The sequence below is a fragment of the Neodiprion lecontei genome, chromosome 5, assembly GCF_021901455.1.
Source record: "Neodiprion lecontei isolate iyNeoLeco1 chromosome 5, iyNeoLeco1.1, whole genome shotgun sequence".
In the NCBI taxonomy this organism is placed as follows: domain Eukaryota; kingdom Metazoa; phylum Arthropoda; class Insecta; order Hymenoptera; family Diprionidae; genus Neodiprion; species Neodiprion lecontei.
In genome coordinates this window covers 8,745,733-8,772,809 of record NC_060264.1, presented here as the reverse complement: position 1 = coordinate 8,772,809, position 27,077 = coordinate 8,745,733, and the positions used below count along the sequence as shown (strand labels likewise).

Genomic DNA, 27,077 nt, shown 5'->3' with positions numbered 1-27,077 from the left:
TGAAAAAGACTTTTTTTTTATGCCAAATCGATGTTATCCTTATCTTACATCCCCCCACACATTCGCAATATCGTGGAATAACAACTATGTAGTCGATTAATCTATCTAAGGTCACGTAGGACTCCTACCTTTACCGACCGAGCAAACTGACCCTTTTTCTTCACCCTTTCGTGCGTTTCTTCGGTCGGTAAAGGTAGGAGTACTACACGACCTTAAGAACCTTGTCGAAAACTGATCGCGCAATAAATTTTCTAATATTTTGGCACTTTTGTCATGTCTGTTCACAATTCGAAGGGGCGAACGGGAACTCCGAGAGTTGTGCAATGGTAACTGCATTGCGGATAATACTACATAACTAATCTCACGTCCGTTGCAAAATGCAGTTAATATTAATGGTAACGCGATACGTCGGAGATGCGGAGTTCTTTGATGTTTGCGACTCGGTGCCGCGCGTAGCGGAAAATAACACTTTACTCGATAGATAGAGAGAAAGAGGGAAAAGGAAAAAAAAGACATGAACAGATGTGAAGTTGTACAAACTTATGCACGTATAACGCGTTGGTATATTAAACAGTATAATCACGATCCATTGCTCAAGGCGATTCTCTAACGATTATATGACTTGAAAATATGGAAAATTTTGGAATTTTGATCGCGGGATTTTATTGTTGGGCTATGTGGTAGTTGACCTATGAAAGATAAAAATCTTCTATTATCCTTTATCGTACCAGTGTTTTCAATTACATTCTGAATAAATAAAAACACAATGACATGCAGCTTATGGTAATGTGAACTCGGATTTGAACGAAAAAGTTGTAAATTTCACCGGGGATAAAAATATCAGATTTCTTTTTTTTTTTCAATTATCATTTTTTAATCTACTGTTTGAGTCTACGGAATGAATTGATTTTCATGAAATCAAGACGTATTGCTTTTGATAAAAATTGTATCTCACATGTATTCAAGGAAAATAAAAACTCGGTTTTGGACAAAAATTATAGGGTAAATAAATTTTCCATCATATTCGTAATATGTGTGTTTAAAAAACCAAAGAGACTGTTTGTCGCTTTTACCCTATAATTCTAGTTTCTTTTATTGCAAAATTCTCATTTATGGAAACTACGAAAATGCAGAATATACCAAATTCGCATTTAAAGAATAACCGTATAAATGATGGACGCGTGGAAAAGTCTGCGCATCTTTAGATAGCGACTTGATACTGTGCGGAATTTTTGCCGCATATATATAGATATATACAGCTGTATAAAATACAACGGTATACGTATAATCAAAGCTAGCCTCCACACTTCGAGATCAGTACAGGTACGTCGTCCATTTACTTATCCTGTGTCGATAATTGCGCAGCATTGCAATTCAGTTCAATTATATAGGTAGTTACGCATAGCTATTATATGTACCTATTAAAATACAAAACGTGAAACGCAGATCGATCCTTGCTGCAGTAAATAACTCGCAATCGGTGTATGAGCGTAGAATTTTTAATTAGAGACACGCGATCCGAATAGTTCTTATATAAAATGCAGTTTAAAATAATTACGATAAAAATAATAACAACCACAATAATAATAATAATAATTAATACAGTAGCTTGTATACAGCATAATTAAAGATTACTATTCTGTAAGGAATAAGGAGGCAATCACGGTGTTATTTATCGGTTAACTGTTCGATCTGTTCGAGATTAACTGTGAAATTTCAGTCAACGAATCATGTCACGGTTGCTGAATTCGATCCTAAAGCGATTTATAAATCACCTTCTATGTTGTTGAAATTTCTGACGCATTTACACGATACGCGTATATTTCACTTTAGCATATTATAAGTGTGCAATTATTATACTCTTTGCAACGAAAAAAAAATAAGTAAACTTTTTTCCGTCAACGGTAGTAACTCTTTTCATAATCTAAAGGGAAGCGTCTTTCGGATTCTTTTAAATTATGCGTATGAAAATTTCTTCGATATCGCATAAGGGTAATTTTAGTATAATTTAATTGGTAATGAAACTGTTAAATATATTTGCAATTAAATATCGGGAAATGATAATCAAGAAAGCTGGAAATCAGAAAATAACACGGAGAGAATAAAAGAGCAGATTTTATTCAAAACTAAAGGAAAAACGGGATACAACAGGTTTTTTTGGTAAAATATGCTGCGTAAAGTACAGAATTTACTCTAGAAAATCTGATAAATTTGTAATAAAGAATATAGTTGACGTTGGTTTTTTTTTCTTTTTTTTTTTCAAACCAAAAACTTTGACGCGTCCCTTTTTTTTACCGCTGTTTCGAGTAAACTGTGCTCTTTCTCTTCTCTCCGTGAAAGAGGATGAATGAATGGTGCAGCAACCCGTTGACATTTGAATTCTCCTCCCGATTAAAAGTTAACCGAGTGATCACAGGTATAATATGCGTGTATAATTTGTAATATAATAAAACTGAGAGACGAAGATCCCGTTGCTGGAATATATACGTATAGGTATAAATGGCGGCGTCAATGCGGCGCCAGTGGCAATTAACGCCGCCCACAAGTTTTCTCGAGTACTTATCCCCGTCACGTTTCCTCGTCGGTTATCTTTCTCTCCATATTCGTTGCCCCGCGCAAAATAAATTGATTCGAACGAGGGACTTGATATTAATGTACATTACAGGTCGGGGACTCGACCGTATCGCCGGTATATCACGTGTCTAATACCCGTCAACCATTCCGTCTGATAATTTATATCATACCCGTTTAAATTTTAACCGAAAATTTTCAACCGCAACTCGACCCGTAGCTGGAATAAACTACGGAAGAGATGAAAGTTTTAGGGAATTTTAGTTTCAAATTCTGGGAAATAAAAGTTCTCAGTAGAGACACCCTGTAGCGGTTTTTTCACCGTTCCTATGAGTAATTGTGATATAATTGGTTACATATTATTATTATACCTACCAATCCTGACTGCTGTATTATTTATTTTATGAAGACAATTTTTCAACAACCAATTGACCCAGTTATACCGTATTTTACGATCATGTTCAAGCTTCAGGGCGAAGGAAAATAAAGATAAGATTACCTTGTGACAGTGATGCCAACCTGGCGGTGAGAAGTTACCAAAAAAATGGTTATTCCTTTTTTTAATTTTGACAGTCCTTGCTTTGATCCAACCGAATTGAAGATGAAATTTAAAAAGTTGTAATTTGTTTATTGATCTAATTTTTTTATATTTTTTCTGTTCCAGGTGAGTTTCTATTGAGAATCAACAGAACTTCCGGATGAAGAGTAAGTCTTTGCCGTCGTAAAGTAGAAACTGCCGCACATAATGCCAAGCGTGGGTAAATTTGATGTCTATAACATTATGAAATTAACGAAAATCATGAAAAACTGCAGAAAATTGATTGCGTGAGAATGAAGATGGAAAACGATCATATGCTGAACAAATTGTGGAACTCCATTTTCCGTCGATTTTCCTCAAGTTTGGATTCCCAAATTCTCCGAGTGATTATATATTTATTCGATTTTTCTATTGTTGCGAACTATTAATCAATCTATATTTGCAAATCCTTAGCAAGTCTAACAACTTTGTAAATTGAATCCCAATTCAAAAAAATTCAGACCCAATATCGATAAACGGGCGAAACTTTAATGATTTCTCATCTATGAATAAAAATGATCGACACTTCAAGGTGGTTTTTAATTATTTGGTTTCCTCATTTTTGAAACTTCAGTTAAATTACTTTATCGATTTTTTTTTTCATTCGAAGCAGGCAAACTCAATGATCGTTCCAGTTTGGTCAATTCAACATTTACAGTAGCCATTATATTTAATTCTTTAACTGAAATCATTTCGCATCTTTTATTTTTGCAATGCGATATTCGCATTAATACTCCCTTTGCCTATCCTTTTTTTTTACGGAAATCTGTGTAAAACTTTTCACAATCCTTATTAATAGACGTTCCGTTCAACTGAACAGTTAGACAAACGGTGAGAAAAGATTTCGGAACCCCAAGTTGAGAGCCACTGTCGGACAGGAGCGCCTTTCTGTCTGACAAAGAGGTTGACTGGGCGAGCGGGTAAGACGAGAGCGTCGTCTCCGCATGGCGGGCTCTCGATCCCCCCCCGATCGTGTGACTCATACACGGAGAAAAATACAGAGAGGAAATAGAGAGAGCAGAGTGAGAGAGAGAGAGAGCGAGAGAGGGAGTGACGAAAGCCCGAGGGATTCCCATTCATTCATTCATAACGTAGGTCGATGGTCAGGCCGCTCGGACGGTCTGCGCCGACGCGACACCGGCGCATTCCGGACTCACAATCAGACCCAAGGCCCCCCCGCCATCGCCCCTCTGGCCCGCGCCATCTACACGATCGTTTCCTCGGCTTGCGGGGCACGACACGACCAAACACCTACTTCTCCGCACGCGATATGTCATCGGCACCCGTTGCACGTCGGGTATTCCCCCGCCGGATCGAATTTCGTTGCAGAGGCGAAGTTTGGGGGGGGGGGAGGGGGCAATCAACCTTTAACTGCCCCCATTTGCTGCCTCGTGAAGAGAATAAATTTCCAAGATACAGTTTGTAGGTTAGTTTGATTGAGCAGAAGAAAAGAAAGTTATTTGAAACAGAAAAAGTAAAGATTCTTGGGAAATTTTAATTTTTTGTATCAATTTTTTTTTTCTTACCTGAAAGCTGATGCAAAATATTGTAAATATTGGCCGATTAAGCGGGTAACGATAAATAGATTAAACTCTCATATATGAAAAACGATCATTATTCTTGATACAATTTATTACCGTATTTTGTTCGGAGGGTTAGCAGAAAAATATGTTGTATTTAAATAACATTTCTTGACGATAATTCAATTAGTTACTTGATATGCTTAATTCACGTCATATCTCAGATTATTTTCAAATTTTTTAACGTATTGTACTACTCAAAATAGCGGATTGAGTTTATGCGTGTCAAATTGCAAAACTGGTATGCACGATGTTATTAAAAAAGTCTGAATTTTAAAAAGAAAATTGACCATTCACTGACAATCATTGTAATAAAACCAAAGTTAAAACTAGCAAGTAAAAAACAAAAAAAAAACGAAATAACAATTAAAGAATACCCCGCAACCACAGCGATTCGTATTATTTATCCGTCGATACGACTACCTAGTCGCAAAGCCTCGCCACTCTGACGTCTAGATGTCGCCTGGAACCTCGGAGTAACGTAACGTAAAGTAGCTCTTATCTTTCAATGCTTCTTTCTGTTTATGCTTTATTTAGACTCAAAAACAGATTGTTGTAATTTAAAATCCCGGTAAATAAGTGAATCTAGCCATTGGTATTTTTATAATTATACTATAAATTTAACATCACACATTGACAGACGGATCATTCTATGCTATATTCCACTCCAAGTAAACGAAAATGTTTTTGTTTTGTATGTAATATCACTCTTATTGTACATTTCATTATTTCCGTTAATTCATGCAAAATGAAGTGAACATCCGGGTATCTCAACTCATGTTAAAGCTGGCCAAATCTCGGCGGCAAGTGGCCAATACGTTTCAAGGTAATATCAGAGTATCCGCCCACCGGTTGTACAGTAATATTCACTAATGCCTTCCCTTTCCGGCTACCTTGTTTTGGGTTCGAAACAAAATGCGCTTCTATACGAATTATGTGACAATGAATGACGATGCACCTGACGTGAGAGATTGAGAGTATGGAGGGTAGAGGTAAGGAGGACAATGTCATCTGAGTTTTCAAATGGAAAAGTGTTTGCTACAAAGCGGCAATTAGCGGTTCAATAAGTCACCAGACTTGTTATATACTAGCGCTGATAAACAATAAGGGTTCAACCTGAACATGTCCGTTATAGATGAAGTGAGGTATGTCAAAGGGAAGTAGTAAAATATCGAAGTAGTTGCGATGACTAGATTAGATGATAAAAGTGCCCTAAGTGCACGGTCAACTGCTAACGTAGTGAAATGAAAATATACTCAATATAACCTAAAAACTTGCCACGAGACGTTATTGATACCCATTCTTGAATTTCAAATTTGCTAACGACAGATTTAATAAATGGAACAAATAACTTTATTTAATTGGGACTTGAAATTATCATTTCATAAGTTTTCTGAAAACAGCGCCTTCGCAAAGCGGATATCTATCTTTCTCCGTTTAATTCTATCCTGCTAAAACAATTCTTGACGCTTTCTTTTAAATATGTCCCTTTTGCTACAGCGACGCAATCTCATATGTACTCTACTTTACTGGCACTTTCTATACACGGAGATAGTCCTCCTAACCTCTACCCTCCATAATTAGGAGTCATTGTCATATAATTCGTAAAGAATCGAGTTCACATTTTGTTTCGGACCCAAAATAAGGTAGCCATGCAGAACGGGAAAGCACGAATGAATATTACTGTACATGCATCGTCATTATAGGATAGAGTACGAATAAAATGGCAGTGGGAAATTCTAGAAATTCTTTTCACGATCAGACAGTGGGTATATCGTAGTCGGAGATTGATTAGAATCCTGATCGGACATCACGTGGCGTCGACATCGTTATAATTACATCAGTGACGTTAAAGGCGATTATCGTCCGAAGATTAATTGGGACAGGGCGAAATGTTTAATCAAATTCAAAATAAAAATCGAACGTCACGTAATCGCACATCTATATACCCACTGCAATGTCTATGACGGTATAAAGATGACCGGTATACTTTATACATAAATGTGGAGCGATAAGAAACCGTGGAAGCGTAATTGTTTTATGAGTAAATAGAAGGCGATGACGATGAAATTCCTCGACGAAATCTAAACTTTATCTTTTGATGCGAATATAGCACTTGTGTACATATTATTCACATGTATACACATAATACAGGATCAGAGGGATTTTCGATTACTTGGACTAATTCAAAGGTGTGGAATGTTTGTTGGGTGTGTTACATTTTTTTTTTTATTTTATTTTTTTTTTTTATTTTTATATTTTTCATCTCGGAATACCTTTTATCGATGAGACATAAACAAATAACCGTATGAAGAATTCTCGACTGACTTCCTTCGAAATCTGTGAAAATGTTTCATGATGGAAAATCATTTTATACGCGATTGCAATATTTCTTTTCCCGAACAATTACTTAGCCCTTTATATTTCCTTCTTTTCTCTACGTCAAAAATTATGACATTCGTTTCTTCGTTCGCTTGAACGCAAGCATATTGTATAATTTTCCTCATTCACGGAATCGTGTGAAAAAAAAGGCCTCTGATTAAATACGCTATACGCGGAGAATGATTCATATTGATAATAAATACGTTACATATCTAACCACACGAACACACAGGTTTGTTGAGAAAAGACTTATATAATATTATCAGTGCCTCTTATCGGTTAAATATAGTTACGTTGGAGATATAATTAATGAAGCATTCTACCCACCCACTCGTATGCTGGTAAATAATTCCAAGAATCGTGTGTAGATACATGCGGGGCAATATTTGATATAAATAAAAGATAACTAGAACTCCATGCCTAAAGTCGTGTTTAATGTCATAAGAATTCGGAATTGGAATTTCCATATTACGGATCCTTGAACTCGATTACACATTTACTATGCACGAAAAAGAAAACTTCGCGTTGTACTTGCGCGATAAGAAATTATTCGGTGAAGATATAATAATGCACGAGTATGACATAATTATTAAGACCGGATATGACGAAACGCGGTTCTCTTGCAATGTTCCCGGTAGGAATACTTCGCATACCGAAAACCGATCCCTCCGATCCTCTCGACGTTCCCCGAACGCTGAGGTACATAATAAGGGCCCCCCTGGTACAAAAACGCGTAGACATTCCTGAATAATCGTTTAGGGACCACGGGACACTGTTCCACTAACCTGGGTAGAGAGAGAGAGAGACAAGGAGAGAGAGAGAGAGAAGGAGCGAGGAAAAGATAAAAAGGGAGCGCCGGGGTACGAGCCGAAAAAGAGAAAAGGGAAACCCCGATGCGTTCACCTGAAGAATTTCTGCAGCATTCTTAAGTGACTCATACAAATCTTCTTAAGATGCTGTATGTAAGCCTTCCTTACGCACTTCACAGCGATGCCGGTCGGGGGCCGTTGAACCACAATTACATTGCACAATTGAAAAGAGTTTCAGGTTCTTTTTTTTTTTTTTTGGTTTTGTCACTTGCATAATAACTGGACCATGAGCTACAACGGTATGCTTGATCCTGTCCAATCAATCTCTGCAGAATTAATTGTTGATCAGACGGATGTTTTGTGCCAGTTAAAAACATTGTGAAATTCAAATTTTCCCCCGTTTCCCGCGCTACGGCAGCTCCCTCTACCGTATGCTTGCTTTGAACAAACGAAAGTTACGAGCAAACCTGATTGGTTTAATTCCGGCGGAATTTGAACACTGTTTGAAGTTCTCTTTTTCGTCCTTCAGTTTTTCGAAAGTGTGAAAAACACTCGTATTTCAAAATTCGTAATTAAAAAGGTAATCTGTCTTTGCAAAGACAGTTTATTGCAATGTGAAATAACAATGATTTCGTATTGTTATTTTTCTGACTAATCCTACTAGCGTACTGTACAAAAAACTGATGTCATCGCGGACGTATTTTTGCCAGTATACCTAATAGAACTCGCAAGAGTAGGTGTAATTTTTCGTACGATTGAGCGACAATAGATTCGAAGAGCAACAAGTTCGACCTTTTATCACATCGACTCCCCTTCACGATTGAACGTATTTCGCATTCTGTTCGCATTGCTCCCGTCGATCATCGTTATGACTCGTTGATGACAATACGATCACTGTGCTTAACGATGTTACAATAGTCAGACGGACGAAGATTGATGATTATTTGACTTCTCTCGCAGTTCGAGATCGCCGCGCGGTTTAAAATTGGCCTAGAGACAGGTTGATTTATGTGGCCGTCAAACTCTGTCAGTTTTCTCTGCCGATTATGGTTTTAATTGTTTGAAATCAATTTATTGTGATCAAAACTCCTCAAATTCAATATATATATATATATATATATATATATATATATATATATATATATATATATATATATTTTTATCCGGTTAAACTTGTTAATTACCTCCACAATAAGCAATTTTTCAACGTCCCTTTTTACCTTCGTCTCCAAAATTGTGATATTTAAAGTGTGCCGATTCACACAAGGAGCTTATAAATTTAATAACTTGAAATCGTATCGTCAATCAAGGAAACTTGAATGACTGAAATATTCTTTGGAATAACGAGGAATTAACCTAGATAACCGAAATCGTACCGAGTCACCCGAAATCACACGATAGCGTATTGATGGAATCGACAAGCGTAGAAACAGCGATAAACGACGAATGATTTCAATTCCTTGACACTCCAATGATTTCCATCTTATCGGGTCTTTTTTTTTCATTGGCTTTCCATATTACTCAGCGTTACAGGTGATATCAAGCGATGCGTTGTGAGTTCTCGGAAATCAGGGGCGCCATTAGAAATCAATGAAAATCAGATGATAAAATAAAAATCGATACAAGTAACTTGAAATCAATGTTGATGATTTTCAAGTGTACCAATCCTCGGGAATAAATTCGGTAACAAGTCATAAAAATTGACTCGAATTCGATTAGCCTAGACGTTTGAATTCACGCTCGAAGACGCCAAGTCATTCGAATTCATCGACTCTGGAAGGTCGTTCGTACATTCCATTATTTTTTTTCTCTGCGCCCCGCAAAAAAAAAAAAAAAAAAAAAACTGCTATCATCGGTATCATTGTGCGTTCGTACAACCAGCTCTGCATTGTCATCGGTCGGGTAAACAGCCAAATGAAGAGTCGTATGGAAGATAAGAAGAGAGACGATTGTTCGATAAGAACGTAACGCCGGGTGAATCATCTCGTCGTGTAACACTTTTCTACACCTTTTATTTCCCCCTCCTCTTCTCACTTCTCTCACGCCTCGTGCATTCCGTGGATGATTCACCTTGCTCACTTGTTAAATGCTGACAGCCCTCGTCGAGAAAACTGGATATGCAGATCTTCTCTCGGACGTGTTATTAGAATCATCGCCCGATGCCCGCCCCTCGATCACTCAATGATCGCAAGTTTCGCCGGGGTAAAAGAAAGAGAAGAAAAAAAAAATTGAAACAATAATTGTGATTATAGTAATTAATCGTTGCTCGTTACTCGAAGTGTAGCATCAAATTTCAGATTTCAGATTATTCGCGATCCTTTTCACGCGTTACGTACCGATTCTCATTCTCTTCGATTACGAATCCCGAATGAATTATGTACAAAATATTGAGACGCGTTATTGACTCACTTGACTTATCCTTTTATTCTCAACTTCTTGTTTGCCCCGTTATTACTTGTACAGGTTTAGTTATTGCGTGTTTTATCTGAATGTGAGTAAAAATAGAAACTGAGGTAAGAAAAAGGGAAAGAAAAATAAGCAACATCCGGGAAGAGATAAATCAAGAAGTTGGTTAATTGGGGATCAGAGAATAACCGCTGACCGATTCTCCTCGTCAATTACGTATAGTCGGGTCAATTGAACGTATTATTGCTGAATGGGAAAGTTGCGACGAATGATTGAAAATGTATATCATGAACAAGCTTTCGCTGCTGAAAAGGTTATTGGAGTGAGCATTGCCTCGGGCTTTTGGCCCTTTCACCGCCTCTTCTACAATTCCTTCTTCACTCGGTAATCGCGTTCATCCGTACGTTACATGTCTATGTGCACATCACGTATTATATACGTTAGGGTGGTTCTTATTTTTGTAATGTTGGAATTTCTTCGCCCTAACCCCCAAAATCCAAATAAGAACCATAAGAAAATAAGAACCGCTCTAATGTACGGATATTTAAAATCGATTCGAATCCTTGCCGGAAGTTTCTTCGCTTCCGGTACATATGGTTCAGATATTTTAGAAAGCAAAGATAGGTTTTATTTTTTCTTCACTCGCTGTATCGTAAACAAGTATCGCGGATCAATTAATTCCGCATTCCGCGTCTCGATACGTGATCAATCCTGCCATGGCTAATTTCACTCTTTCGAAGAAGTCGCCGCTTTTTTCCTCCCATTTCTTTGATTCTCTGGTCTCTTTCTCCAGGATACGCATAAAATAAAATCGGTCAAGGATATGCGAATTTGTATAATAAAAAATCAATATACGACAAAACTTTGATGAAATCCCCTCGATTAAAGGAACGTAACTTTTTTTATAACGATTTTATTATTCATACGAAGTACAGAGAATTCCGTCTTATGTAGCGTCATGTAGTTCATATTTCCCGTACATATTCTATAATTATTAATGTCGAACGGGCTTACAAAGAAGGAAAAGGGGAATCAGACGTATCGAGATACACTGGTGTTGTAATTTATCGGAAAAAAGCTCGTGCGAATCTACCGCATTATATCCTGTCCGAATTTTGCCCCATTTTCTATTCGTAAGACGAGATTGATTGAAAACATTGAATATCGAAAAAGGATGTGACAAAATAAAATTTCTGTTGGCTGAATAATTATTGCTACTCGAGGTTAATCACGAATCAATTTTTCGTTCCTTTTATAACTTACAGCTGCAGAATAAGAGGCTGAAACATCTACTTTGTATCGTAGTATAATTATTATAGATGAATATAAATTAATCTTTCACTCGTCCGCAATAATACACAAGCTTCAAATCTCGTGTCATATGCTAATTAATCCGTTGCCAGACTGACGAATGAGAGGCGTGCGTGGGATCGGGTTGCATCTGAATCACACGTTCTCTATGTTTCTGACAAGGTTGTTTCGGACACATTTTATGTATCGAAACAATATACGATTATTCGCTACCGCCTGTACTGTACGAGACTTATGCTAAATACACGATATTCAACAGAAATACATTTTTTATTTTTTTATTTTTCTTTATTTCAAGAAACAAGTACACATATACATAAATTGCACGAATTAATCATCGGTCATTATTATGTACATATCAATGATCTAAACATATACATCCTATCACTTGACAGTCTTGTTTGATGCAAAGAGATGCCTTTAAAAATCTAAAGATATTCGAGTATTTTTTGTATCGTATTCGTAAAATAGATTAACAGTTTTTTTTTTCAACAATTTTTCACAAATAATTACAATAAAGTCAACATTTTTGTTAATACGAGTAATTCCATTCTCCGGTTTTTTTATTTTGTCATGATCGAGGTTGCCCCTGATGTTCTCTGTTTGAAATCGAAATAAAAAGGATAATTAGAATGAAAAAAAATTTTGTACTGAAGAAAAACAAAAAGAAACAACTAAATAGAACGAAGGCGAGGCTAAGCTTGAAAATTCCTGGCAGACTGCCCGGCAATTCGGTTGCAACGGATTATAAATAGGATAACTTCTCTCTCTCTCTCTCTAGTTAGTGTCTTTAGGTAACCGCTGCACTGCATCAAGTGGTACATGCAAATGTCGGGTATGGACGAGGTGATTTAGAGTTAATTGTAAGCCAATCACGACCAACAAAACTCCATTCGCACCGAACTGTTACATCGTTTTATAATCACTACTGGACTCAACTGCACTGTACAACTTCATATAACATCGATCAATTTTTCTCCGCGGTTTAACGACTTCAAATATCATAGTGAGTATTGGTTATATTTAATGCAAGTTTACTTTTTCAAAATTTTTTTCTTCCTGCAATCTGATATAAATTGCATTGAACCTTTTCATCCCCTTAACAGTCGAATTTCGGAAAGTTCTGAAATTTAATTCAAGCATTTGAATGAGGACCCAAGAGATATCGATCAATCCGCAAGAACACGTTTCAACTCTCTTTCCGTACCATTAGGAGTCGAATTTCAAAAAATTCCTGACTCAGAATTTGCGGATTACCTCATAAAAGGACGAAGTACCCCAAATTTCATGTTTCTAGGTTCAGGGCTTTACGCTGGGAGTTGATACGACATCTCTTTTATACATACATAGAGATAACACGCATGAGATAAGTCTATGAGTATAATAAATCTGAAATTCTTACTCAGTCCTACGAATATCTCAGTTGTTTCTGAGAACGATGCTGTACCTTTTTAAAATGGCGCGCTGACGTGCGCGTGCGCAACTTGTCGTAAGCGAGTTTGAGCGAGTCGAATATTTCATTCATAACGTAACCGCGAAAACTATGATCGACGGTGGCGCGACGCCGGGCGTTTAGATTAACCTGATAAGTTCCTGGTAGCGTAATTACGAAACCGTGACGTAACCCGATTCAACGACGATTTTTACGAAATATATACCGTCACTATTTTAACCGTGCACGAATTCTTACGTCTAACTATATAACCGAACTCTGTGAGCAGAAGCTCTCGCGTGTCTCTCGCGACATTGAACAAAAATTTCGATTGTTAGAGTTACTAGAAAATAATATAGTAAAGAAAATTATTAACGTTACCAATAACTGTCTGAATATTGTTGGAATTATTTTTTATCAGTATTCAACGTAGTTATAGTCGTCGATAATACATTTTCTACATTGTATTTCCAAAATTAAATCTGCTTGTTGAAATTACTCCATTTTTACTGTTTTCAATAACGCTTTGTATTAATTTATTGTTGCTGTAAAAATGAAATTATCGCAATGTTTGAAAGAAATATTGACACAAATGAGTATAAAAACGAAAAGAATAGTAACGCATGCTAGATTTTTTGGTTATATTTATAATACTTATTTTCAGTTTTTACCCGGACCTGTAGTTTTCGGTTATGGTAGAAAATTAAAATAGTTAAGAACTCAACGCTCTACGGTAACCATCAACCAGAAATTTTTCTCTGTCATGTCACGCGTCATCTCGTAAAAAAATTTCACAATTTACCGAATACGGTGGATCCAATGTGGGCCAAAAATTTTTTTAGTCAGGTCAAACAAACTCTAGGCTTCGTTTGATAACACAAATTGTTTCATCATCGAAATTTTTATGAGTCACAAGAACATTTCTCTCTCCCCGTATTTGGTTAAGTTTTAACGAATCCTTTCACTGTGTGATAATGTTTTTACCAACTGAAAAAAAAATATATGTAATTGAAAAAATTAATTCTTTTTAATTATTGATAAAAAACTTTGCTTCTTACAATTAGGATAGTGCTGGCGATGTAATTGCACTACTTGCAAAATAAATTGTTTTTGTTCTTTAATTATTTGTCGTTAAAGTTCGATTATAATTTTGCATTAACGCTATACCGCATATTACCGAATTTGGATTATAAGAAATCAACTCCACGGTCTTTTTTTTAGAGAATTTAATGCCCTGCAAGAATATGCTTGGAAAATTTTCTTAATTCATACGGTTCAACAGGTATAACATTTTTAATGAAAAAAAAATTTTTTTTGCCTGCAATTTAAATGGGAAATTTCAAGTGGCCAGCGACAACTTTTAAAATTGAGCTGAAAAATTTGTCCAAACGGGAGAATTTCTTTCTCGGTAAATAGGTCCCTTTAAGACCATAGATTCGATAGGTTAGTTTTTTTTTTGGCTCACCCTAATATATGCATACATGCACGTGTAACGTATTTAACATCATATCGATGAGGATACGTTACAAAGTTCGCGGTTTTAACACGGCTTCAAGAGTGATTACAGAGGCTATTTATAAATGGCGCGTTATGCGTTTCTTTTTTTTTTTGTTTTTTTTTTTTTTTTTTTGTACTTACCTCCCTCTTCTCTTCCTTGCTGATATTTAGACACACTTCATACGTATTACTTATGCGCGTACTTGGTGTATACATATATATTATACCGGCTCTCGAAACGCTCAAGATTTGAACTACCGAGAATCCTGCGTCACGAGTTACGATAACATCGTGAGTATGAGCAACGAGTACGTGATGCGATAGGCGAACGGACGCGTTTGTATTTCGTATTTCAGTCTCTGAGGCGGTTGTAATATCTTCCTAGTAGCGGAAACAGTCGGCAATGGCGGTGTTTGTATATGTGTAAAACCCCGCGGAATACGATTGATGCGGAAAAAAGTCGACAAGCATTGTAATATCTATACGAGTGTAAACGTTGTACGTACAAGAAATGTCGAAGAAAAATTTTCACCCTAAATATAATATCACGTATACATGCCGGCGATCTCGGTTTGTCTTCTGTACCGCATCAAGATTAATTGATGAAACGATGATGATGCTGATTACGATCGCGAAACTATGATCGAGGATATAAACGGGAACGGCGGGAATTTTATTCTTTTGTCATGCCGTGAGAATATTGCTACAGAGTGTTAGGGAAAATCGTTTTTCTTCTGGGATCATTATCATCGTTGGTTAACGTCGTTGAAAATATTGCAACAGTTTTCCCTATTTATTATTACACAAGACAGAGGCTTTGTATTATTTACCGAAGATACGAAAACTCAGAAAATGTATAAGTTAAATCGACGATTAACTTCGAATTTAGTGAGAGCTGAATCGTTGTGATTTTTCCAAAAAAAAAATAAAAATAAAATAAAAATAAAAAAATAAAACTCATCCAATATTCATAAAGTTTTTTATATGACAATCGATGTACCACGCTACTGTTTGCAAATTAATTATTCCCAAAATCTATTCGTCGGATAACATTTTTTTCCTACTTTCTTCCGAGTGAACAAACATACAAAAAGCGAGATAAAGTGAGGAAAAAAGTATCGATAACATTCACAGATCTATTTTATTCCGCCCCCCCAAACCAACCAACCAACCAACCGACCAACGAAAGAATTCTCACCTACGATTCGGCGGGTGAAAATATTTTTGCTGGAAAATAAAAAAAAGAGATGCGAAAAGTTGGAAAAAAAGAAAAAAAAAAACAAAAAAGTGTGAACGATGCTGACGATAATTAGTATTTCGTTCGTTCTTTTTTACTTTATTTTTTTTTTTTTTTTTTTTTCACTCTATCGTTTACCGCACAGATGATGGATGGACGGTAATCCACCGTTAGAAAATAAAGAAAAATGTAAAACCGTCGTTTCCGCAGCTCAAAATAATATATATCTACACGCAAAATCCGGTTTACTCACTCACTTTATATATATATATATATATATATATGTATACATACACACATACGCAACGTTAAACTTTAAAGCCCGCGCAATATAATAGCCTTTTAACGCGCACACATCCGACATGCTGATAGAGAGAGGAGATGACACCAACGGTGACATGTTACACCTCGATTCGCGATGAATCACTCGCGGATTCCCGAATTCTCCCACCCCCTCCGCGTCTAATTCCCCCACCAATCGGATAACGTCGCCGCCGCGTCGTTTAACTCGGCAAACAGCTGATTTTCGCCTACCCCACCTTACCCCGCCGCACCTTTTTGCGCGCTCATCGTCAATATCGTCAGAGAGGAATTCCGCAACTGTAGTTGAGGTCGAAACGATCAAGGAGTCAGTGCAGCGCCCGACGTGGTCGCCTACGCATCTCTCTATCTCTCTCTCTCTCTCTGCCATTATACACGTGATATTTCGTATAATCATTTGTTTATTTATTTATTTATTTATACACATATACATAAGTATTATATGCACGGTATATTTATTTGACGTTAAAAAAAAAGAAACCAAAAAAAAAAACGTCGTTTTGTTACAGTGTATAACGAGAGTTACGATAATCGTGTTACGGGATCGGTGATGATGTGATGATTTAAACAAATTCGCTGTGCAAAGTTTGATAAACGAATTGAAATTTTCGTTTATTTGTGTTTTTTTTTTCTGTTCACCGAACGAGGAAAAAAATATATTTTTTTTTCAATGATATGGTAAATCATTTCACCGATTAATAGATTTTTATTTCAATTCGCTGACTGAGAACTTATTGAGTGTCGATAACGTTCTACCAATATTTAAACAGAATTTAGACTGTTTTTAAATTTATTTATTAGATTCAGTTTTTATACTCAATCAGAGAATAATTGCGTGTGATTACTGAGTTTTTGTGTTATAATTAAGAGGAGAACAACGATCCAGCTGTAAGATTTCTTACCGTTACTGTTTGCACGGCGTTATCTCCTCGCAGAGCTTTAAATGTCACATACATATGTATACGTGGTATGTCTGGAACAGATAAATATACTCTCGGTGTAGAGGCAATTTTTGGCGATACTGAAGAAACTCGATGACTGAGTCTTGACTGACTTAACTGAGTCACGGACGGAAGAGATTTTATCGATTGATCGAGGGTGGAATGAAAAAAAAAAACAATTTGTTTTAAAACAGCCAGAGTTTAAACAAGTAAATAAAAATATAATCCGTGCAGGGAATTAATAAACGCATGATTAAATGATAAACGATTATAAATTTGAATGCCAGAACGGCGTGGCGGATTAATTATCAACGCGTGTCGGTTTCACGGACGATCAGTGCGAACTTTTTTTGCTTGAAAACTTCAGGCTTCAAAATCACGTGATTCGGACACAATTTCTTCGTTTCCTTTTTCCTAATTGGAAAATTCTCGGAGGGTTTCTTAATTGGTGTAAACCTGTATCTGAAGTAATTGGAGAAAAATTTGAACCCTTTTTTTTATTCATTTTTCATGAAATTAGGTAATTGTGATTTAATTTTCAACGAGAAAATCGCAGGTGGAAAAATTTTCATCGCTTTTCGGTTTCTCGTGTCTAATTTGGTTCGATTTCTTTTGCACTATCCGTCGTTTTATTCTGTAAATAATTAATGCGTTAAATGTATCATTGTCATAATTTGAAGTGTGAAGATCAATAATAAATAAAAATTAACTCTTGCTGTTCCTCGAACGATTCTTAATCACTTTTTTTTTTTTATAGCTGCTACGACTTCCGGGCTTCGGAATAAACAGCTTCTATAATGCTTTTAATAACGATCGGTTTGATCGCACAATAATAAATTAATGAATCTCAACTGACGGTTCGAGTCGGTATTAAACCTTTGATGTTTGAAAGTCGGTTCAATATGTATTTCATATTCTTTGATATAAACGATTTTTCGCTCTCTTGAATTACGTCAAAGGATGTTATTAATTCAATATTTATTTCACGTTGTTCACGAGGCTGGGATTTTGAAAATCGTGTCGAAGTGACCGAAAATTTGTGACTAATTTCTGTAAATGCGGAACAAGGTGGGAAAAAAAAATGTCATCTTTTGCAGTCATTAGGAAATTCATTCTTTGCGTCTTACTAGGTTCAATGTTTTTCTTTTTTTTCTTTTTTTTTTTTTCTTCCTTCCGCTCCCCTGACCGACAAAATTTCGTATAATCTATGAAACTCGATGGAAGTTTCAGCGTTGTATTAATTACTTACCGTACAGGGCGTCACGCTAAATACTCACCAATAACACCGACGGCACGTGACTTCCGTCCGGAAACGTGCACCTCGCTTCAACTTCCTTCGAAATCACACCTACGGGAACTTAAAAACCGTCTTGCCGAGTGATAGCCGCCGATTGTAACTTGTCGTAGTGATAAATCGGTTGAAAAGATGGTTAAAAGTCTATTTTTCAGTTGTAAAAGGAAAATCGTTGTGTATTAGCTAATCCGCGAAATTGTTTATCCGTATTGCAAACTCGTCCAGGTTTGATACAATTTTCATTTTTTTTTTTTTTTTTTTATGTACAGGGAGTCTTCTGGTAAATTAATATAACGTAATTAAATAATTATCATATGCTTGATTCAAAATTGCGACAATTTTACATTTTTACTACGGTAAAAATCAATTTTCGATAAATTCTTCCATTATTTTTCGTATTGTTTTATCTTTCGCGATTCCAGCGTATAAAAAAATTGTCGAAATTCACCGGAAACAGTCATTCTCGCTCATTTCCTTCACACATACAATATATATATATATATATGTACATGTATATGTACACATACGAATCTCGAGCAATTATTACTATCATGTCGCGTTATCTTTCCGAGCGGATTACACTTGTGTACAGAGATTTATACACATGCGTGTGTTTCATTTTACGCACACGCGGAACAATCTATGTATGTATGCATGCATATAGAATCGTGACGAAAAGGGCTTATAATTAAATCGTTACGTTTCAACGTCACGTTTCGCGTTCTATATCGATGAGGAAAAATTAAAAACGCTCGATTTATGATAAAACGATGACGTTAGAACTTCAATTTGCGTTACAGCTCCGTAACTTGCCGAATTCTTTATGTGTGTATTGCAATACGTGCGTAGATAAGTTTCACACATTGGCGAATCGAGTTATGTAACTCGCACAGAGAGACAGTTGAAAATATCATATACGCGATATCAGACGCGACGCCTTTACTCATATATACATACATATATATATACATACATATCTATAGATATACGAATATCTTTCACTCGGGAATTTATATTTTTAAATCTTCGAATAGCTCGTGGCTTTTTTTTTTGACGATTCAAACGTCGATGACAAAAATTTCGTTTCTGTACCAAGCGATAAAGCTTTTTTTTTTCTTTTTTTTCTGTTTTTGTATGCAACAATTTAAAAATCTTTTAAACGGGCAATTTCCCATTCCAAAACTGTTTCGTACGTTCAGACGATATTTTATGATCGAATATCTTTCATCCCCCAATTTAACAATCCCTTTTCATTTTGTTTTCTTTTAAGCACATTTTGATTTCGATAATTTCGCGACAGCTTTTGGGATTTCTTTCCTTATTTTTATTCGCGAATCAAGCTCGCCCGATCATCAAGCGGTTGACTATCCGCGATAAGTCGTAACGCTATCAGTGATTATAAAAGACAATATTCAACCTTGAGGAAATCGTGGGTGGGTTACACCTATATAATATACACCAGACGCCACCTCGTCAGCCTGATAACGTTTCGCATTCTGGCCAATAATTCGCGAGCCGTTCGTTGTCGCGGTTTTTCTTCCGATTATTTATCGCGAAAACAAAAACAGTTGCCATGTATTTTTTTATCTGTTCTAGAAATATCGTCGCGTGCGTATAATAAACATACGTGTATTATTTACCAAATTAGTTTATTTAAACCATTTTGTTGATAATTCTTCACAGGTTGAGTTTCTCCATTTAAATATGTGAAGTTCTCAATTCGCGTTGTTATATGTTTACGTATATTACGTGTGACAGTGATTAAAAACAAAGACTGAGTGCAAGAAAAATTCAGAGGTAAAAAAAAAAAAAAAAAAAAACAAACAAAAACAAACTTGAAGAAAGTTGAAGTTTAGAAAATTTCCGAAGACGGAGAGAGGAAATTGTTGTTTTAAAAATTGTGACGAACAGGATACATGAATGAGTGTCGATCGGGGATTAAACATGCTGCATACTAGTGGATATCAGTATCGTAGCAGCATGTACAAAGGCAGAGGTGCATTTCTCAAATCGGTAAGAAGAAAAGTACGTAACTTTGAAGATTCACTTTTTATTTAATAATTTTTTATCACATTCATTAATTTTAGTTTTCCTCAGACGTATCGTTGAAAAACTCTGTTTAAACGTGTCATCGAAACAAATGTGTCGCTTGATGTTTGTACAAATGAAATTATTCTTACTTGAGTATAGTTATAAAATCTGGTAATAATCAAGTACGTGCGTATTTGTAGAAAAGAAATTTAAATTCGCTTTTAAATTATTACACCACAAAGTGAAACTCGATCGTACGATATTCGTGAACAATCATTAATCGATAATCTAGTGAAATTCAGGGACGAAAAGAATTTTGTTGAAAGTTGCGTAAAATTTGGCAAAAATTGCGCAAGTCTCGCAATATTACATGTAACTAATTATAACTTGACAATAAGAGGAAGACTCGAGTTTTGTGGTCGAGTGAGGCGGAGGTATAATGCTCACGCCCCTTTTTATATTTGCAACAGCACGCATAAGGATTTTAACGTGGGTAGATACGAACGATCCGGTTTTCCCTTTCTCATTTTATCCTTGCTTGCATCTTTTTCTTCCGCATATTATTACATTATCATACGTGGATATTATATCGCGTGCGTTTATATTACTTTGACTTTTGTTTCAACACAATTTACATTCGTAACGTGCTGCAATAAATAATTAACAACCTTATTTAATTTCCTTACAACGCAATTTCGTACATGAGATGCATACCGATCTTAATATTTGTTTTATATGTACAATGCGAATTGAATATTGTTTTTTTTTTTTTTTATTTCTTTTCTTTCGTTCGTTCTTTGAGTACAAAATTTGCTTGACTAATAATTCTGCAAAACAAAAAAATGTCTCGTTCTTACAAACATATCAATTTAGAATGCCGGAAAGTTTTCGCAGTAAATTAGCAGGCAATGTTAAACCAATAACTATGGCAATATTAGTTTAGCAACGTAATGACCGGGATATTATAAATACGTTTAATTAAATAGGACAAGTAGTAAATTTTATCAAAGTATTTTTTTTTTTTTTTGTAAATGCTGGTTTATAGTTACAGTGACAGGTGTACATGAAATTTGTATCGGGACCTTTTTTCGCTATTCGTTATTGTTATTCTGAAGAAGCTGGCATAGGCTGTAGAAAATGGTAAACACAAATTGACTTTGAATCACAAACCGATAATCGATCAAATCTACGCAGAGATATGTATCGTGTTATACATAAGAAGGATTCGTGGAGGTTTCAACGTGTACGCTCAAAGTTCAATCTGCGTTTTATAAGCCAGATAGGAATCGCTTCGATCCGCGTAGTAAAACCCGTCAAGCAACTACACAGCCGTGTAAATTTGAACGTTTATTTGCGCAACCTGAGTTATTTTAGACTCCGCAGATTATGCAGATACCCGCGCAAACACCGGAAATGATTTTCAGAGGCGCAAAATGCTTGATGATAAACCAGAAAATGAAAATTTCAGCTCTGCCATTTTGAGAAAAATTTATCATGTCATCGAGGTTTAAAATTGAGGAGAAACATCCTGGCAATTAAAAAAAAAAAAAACAAAAAAGCGTACCGTAATACATATTGTACATAATTAAACTCATGAATCACACAATATTTTTCGACAAAGATAGATCATATCTGCACGATCCAAGAGTCATATTCGGCTACATTGCAGTTTTATTTTTCACTGCAATAAAGAAATTCTGAACAATTTTACGAACTCGGAGCTTATTCTTTCGAATTTCGGAGATAAATCAAACCGAAGTTGTAATCAGTCATTTCTACAATGAGTTTCTTTTTTTTTTTTTCAATAAATTTACACGAGGTTGCGAAAAATATTCGTCGTTGTTTAATACGATCACAAATTGAGAACCCTCCTCTCCAATTGCAAGTTCATTCATCTATCTTATCGAATGGCAAAAACAAGTACTGTTATACCGACAGAGTCGCTCATGCGATCAGCAGTGACGTAGTAACTGGAATGCATCCGAGTCGTCACGTGATCGCAATTACGTCTATAATACTCTATACTCATATATTACGAGCCGTATTGTATACCGATCGATCGCTCGATCGAAATCGCAATTTTAACGCATCCCGAAAGTTTTTAGGATTTCAAAGAACCGATTTAAAGGCGATTTAAAACTATCAGGCTAGGTTATGTTGTAACCGGAGTTACAAGTTGTTCAGGGAAGCAGGAATATAATACCGAGAAAATACGTCACCGAGTTACTACAAGCCTACAGATATCAGGAGATATGACATCACCGTTAAAGAGCGATCAGAGTACTCGGTGTCATCTCTGATCGCGTGTGCGACCTCTTTGACCGAGCGAGTCGTCGTTATCCAATTACGTCATTCCTCAATGGAACTGATCAGGTTTTGAGTAGTCCGGCTTATGTCTGTATGCGTGTGTGTGTGTCTCTTCGTACGGGAAGAATGATGTATGAAATTTAATTCGCGATGACTAACCGCCACGCGGCTTCGACGTGTATACGTCACCGTTGAATTATCATGCGCAACCGCGCGGTTTGTTTATAAATACCGGTTGCATCGTATCTTGTCCGTTATCTCACATTTTCGAAAGAATTAATTACATGCGAGAAAATAACCGTGAAAATCGACTTCTCGGTCAGGTTAATTAAATTACGTGATCTAACTATTTCGACGAATTACGTCATTCCTGACATCGGTATTCGAGGAATCGTATTTATCGTTTTTTAGTCTTTTATTCTACCGGATCCAAGCCAAATTGGGTGATTGCGAATACGAAGAAATTCGAATTATCGAGCTTAATCAAATCGTCTGAATCGTGACACCGTCGATCTAAATATCGCGTCATTATCGGATTTCTGACGGTGCTGATTAAATAGACCCTTCACAAATCATGTATAGTGTATTAGATATTGTATCTATTATAACTCACTCTTTTGCATTAATAAAAAAATCTAAAACGTATACATACATATATATAAATCTTTGAAAATTGTTTGATTTTTCACAGTCATCGTTCGTCCGATTCATCAACTTTTTCTGAACCAAAGACGCGGGAAATTTGAAACTCCATTGCCTGTAAAAGGGACGGACGAACCGTAGTTCGACAACTTTAGCATTCTTGAACCATCAATCAATTCCATGAACTATGCAATAAGTGTGCTGACCTTCAATTATGATTCGAAAACGTGACGCCGCGCGGCGCTCGCGTCGTCGTTACGATATCAGTGACGTCATGCGTGCCAGCGTTACATGCCAAGCTTGGAAATGTATATACTACGTTTTAGTTCGTTGCGTCCGCGTGTATATAGACGTATAATACAATATAGATACACCTATGTGTACAATAGCTCGAGTTAACTTATGACGAGTGTGCGAACACATGTGGCGTACTACGGCGGGCTTATACAGTTGTCGTGGGTGTCATTCATGCAAGGGCTCCTTCTCCTTCTCTTTCTTTCTATCTATCTCTCATTTCTCTCTCTCTCACACACACACACACACTCTACTACGCAAGATTACGCGAGTACTAATTTTCGTCCGCGGAAAATACCGCGAATCGTTACGGGGCTCATTTAATTGAATCAAGTTTAAGTGAATAGTTTATAGTAGAAATTGAAGATTGATTTCGCTTAAGTGATTCAATTACGACGATGATTGTTTGATATTTTTGAATCAAATGAACTGATTGCAAACTTTTTATCGTTATTTGGAAAAATTAACTAAATTATCACAACTTTGAAAATTAACACGTCAATTGAATTTCTTATTATTGCGTGCTGACTATTTTAACAGCAATTCGCCATATACGGATGTTACATGATTTAATCTTCGGAATGATAATTATGTTGTGGGTAATTTCTTGAAATATTATTTTTCAATGTAATTATAAGTACTCACTACGGTTGGTATGAATTATATAACGACACGTCATCAACATTCTTGAATCTATTATTGTTTAACGATTTGCAGAATCCCGCGTTAGAACAATCGAGTAAAAGAAAATGATAAATCAGAGAAAGAGATTCATGATTCACACTGCACGGGTGAAGATAAAAAAAAAAACATATTTCTCACACGTTTAGACGGAGAGACGAAAAAGAGCAGATTTTACTCAAAACTGCAGGAAAAGAGGAACGAGGTTTTTGGTCAAAAATACCCATGTTAATTACATTTTTTTTCTATAAATTTAACAGATTTCATTCTGCACACAGTGATTTTCACTGTTTCTAGTGTGAATTCTGTATTTTACAATGGGATGTATCCCCCTTTTCCTGCAGTTTTGAATAAAATACACTCTTTTATTCTCTTCCTGTAGAAGAATCGCTTATTATTACATATCAGAGATTATCTCTCGCCAGCCGTATTGTATTATAAACGACGGAAATAGGTTAGCTGGAAGTATACATATAACTGCGTCTATATGGGTGTATGCATACGTTTGCGCTTAAATTGGCCTGACAACTACGTGATAATGTCACAACCACAAGTTGATGAGCGATTCGTGGTTAGTTTCTTTTTATTTTCATTTTCGCAGCCAACCAAATCACAGATAAATGCATCTCACGGTAAGTCGCGTTAAATTGCGGTTTGTGGCTTAGGCGGTGAACCGTAGGAATGCAGTAGACTTGTTGACGTGTATTGTGTTCGCATACCTTATATAATAAATAATTATATACGGTATACTCCTACGTACCGACAATCAGAGCATAAACATAGATAAAAGTCATAAGCACGTGAACGTTGGAAAATGAAACTGTTCTTCTTCTTCAACCATGATATCCGTTTTATGATAATTACACTTGTCATCTCTCAGCAAAACTTATGCAGCAGAGTCGAAAAGATGAACTAAAATATATTGTTCTATAACTAACAAGCTAAAATCAATCGCACTTTGGTTATACTTCCGAACGTTTGAATTGTAACCTGCAACAGTTCAATTCTCGTGTACTCGTAACTGAAATTTCGTTACATTGGTCAGTGTCGCGTGACGTCATTGAGGGTTCGAACGCGGGAGTTTCAAATTGGTTGAACCGTCGCTCACAAATTAATATAAATAATATCGATGATACCGATTTCCTCCAGACTTTTAGAAACCTCTAATTCGACAAATTAAGCTCACTTTGGCTTTCTCGATTTATTCGGTTACACAATCCGAACGAATGTGATCAGGCCACTTTGAAATAGTGTTTTTCGATACTAGTGCGCGAAGGTGGCAATGCCCGCACAAGCCTGAAGGCGCAGCGCGAGCCCGGAGACGACTCGAAGGGCGAGTGTGGCGCATTCACGCGAGATAGGCATTGCCAACTTTCGCGCGTGTATCGAACTCTATTTTTTGCTACACCTGTAATGGAAAGTCCGACATACACGATTATATTTCCACGAAACCACGGCACGATGTCTGTTCAGTGACGATGTCGAGCACGGCAAAGAGCGACAAACTATTCCGTCGGTGGCGCTAGTGCAGCTGTTTGCGAAAAGTGCAACTGTGGATAAAAGCGCGACCGTCTTTTTCGCACACCGCTAGCAATGTGCGAAGGTTTATCTTATACCGCCGGCAATGTGCGAACGTTTTTTTCTCACTCCGCTAGCAATGCGCAAAAGTTTTTCCCGCACATGTGTATAAAAGACTACTTTCGGTGCTTGTAAATGGTGCATAAAAATGAACTTTCCACGCAGGTGTTGCAAAAAAGTATACACGACTGTAGTGTAAATAAATGTAAATTCTCGTGATCCTGATTCAACGCAGGTGGTGGATGTGACGCGTTTATACTTATTTACGATGCCGGGACAAAAAATTGCCACAAGTAAAATTCCTGCAAGCTATATAGAGGCGCAGCTTACACGTTGTGTGTCGACGATGGTGTGTGTGACACACGGCGACGCGCATCCCGACTCTTTTGCTGCAATAAACAAAGAAGAAATAAAAAGAAAACAGATAACAATAAGTATAAAAAATTCGCTTTTTTGTTCCTTGACGTTGGTGTCACCCTCCTCGGATCTCTGCACTCGTCGCACAACATTCCTCAGCCTTTTGTTCACTCCATCTTATTTTGCAAATTCGTTTCTTCGACTAGCGTGTCAATCGCGGTATAAATTCGATAATGAGATCGATATTCAACGAAGATCGATCGAGGAGTGACGAAAATTCGAACTCGACAGTTTGCAGACTGTTAATAAAAGAAGTAATAAATTTGTGTAGAAAGGAAAAAAACAACAGCCTTGGATGAATTTTTCCATTCCACGATATTGGAATCCTTTTTCTTTTCCCACCTTTATTTCTGCTCATTCTCGTTTCGCTTTCCTTATTTCTCCAGCAGCCGTCTGCAGTCCGTTCTTTTATTATACACAAATGGGTCTTATTGTTAAACTTCTCGGGGGCATAATGCAAGTTTCTTGTTTACCAAAATTGGTTGCAGCCTGTCTCATCCAGAGCTTGCGCTGTGACATTTTCTGTTCTCAATTGTTTTAAATGTATAACCAACAACTGGAGAAGTACAATTGGAATGCCATTCATGCAGCTCGTGTATATGAGAGACATATACGATGCATGCAGTCATAAATATCAAAACGACAATGCGAATTCGTGGGATTCTTCTCGACGACAACGATCGTAGAAGTTTGTCATAATAGTTGTGAAAAAATATCCAAGGTATTGGTTCGTTTAGAAGTTATTGAAATTTTATCGATGTAAAAACAG

General features: G+C 36.4%; 1 protein-coding gene across 12 annotated transcripts in view; it reads left to right on the top strand.

The window, feature by feature from the left end:
• The window catches only part of LOC107221052 (NAD(+) hydrolase sarm1), a 186,762-nt gene that overhangs the window by 133,446 nt on the left and 26,239 nt on the right, over positions 1-27,077 (top strand). The window contains exon 1 of one of the 12 annotated variants that reach the window (XM_046742187.1): positions 3,302-3,325. The exons of 9 other annotated variants lie outside the window; for them this stretch is intronic. In XM_046742187.1, the coding sequence (XP_046598143.1) occupies positions 3,317-3,325 (9 nt within the window). In that variant the 5' untranslated portion in view covers positions 3,302-3,316. Of the gene's footprint in view, positions 1-3,301; positions 3,326-20,064; positions 20,384-27,077 lie in introns of those variants that run through there. 2 more of the 12 variants (XM_015659931.2, XM_015659915.2) reach the window with 2 other exon arrangements.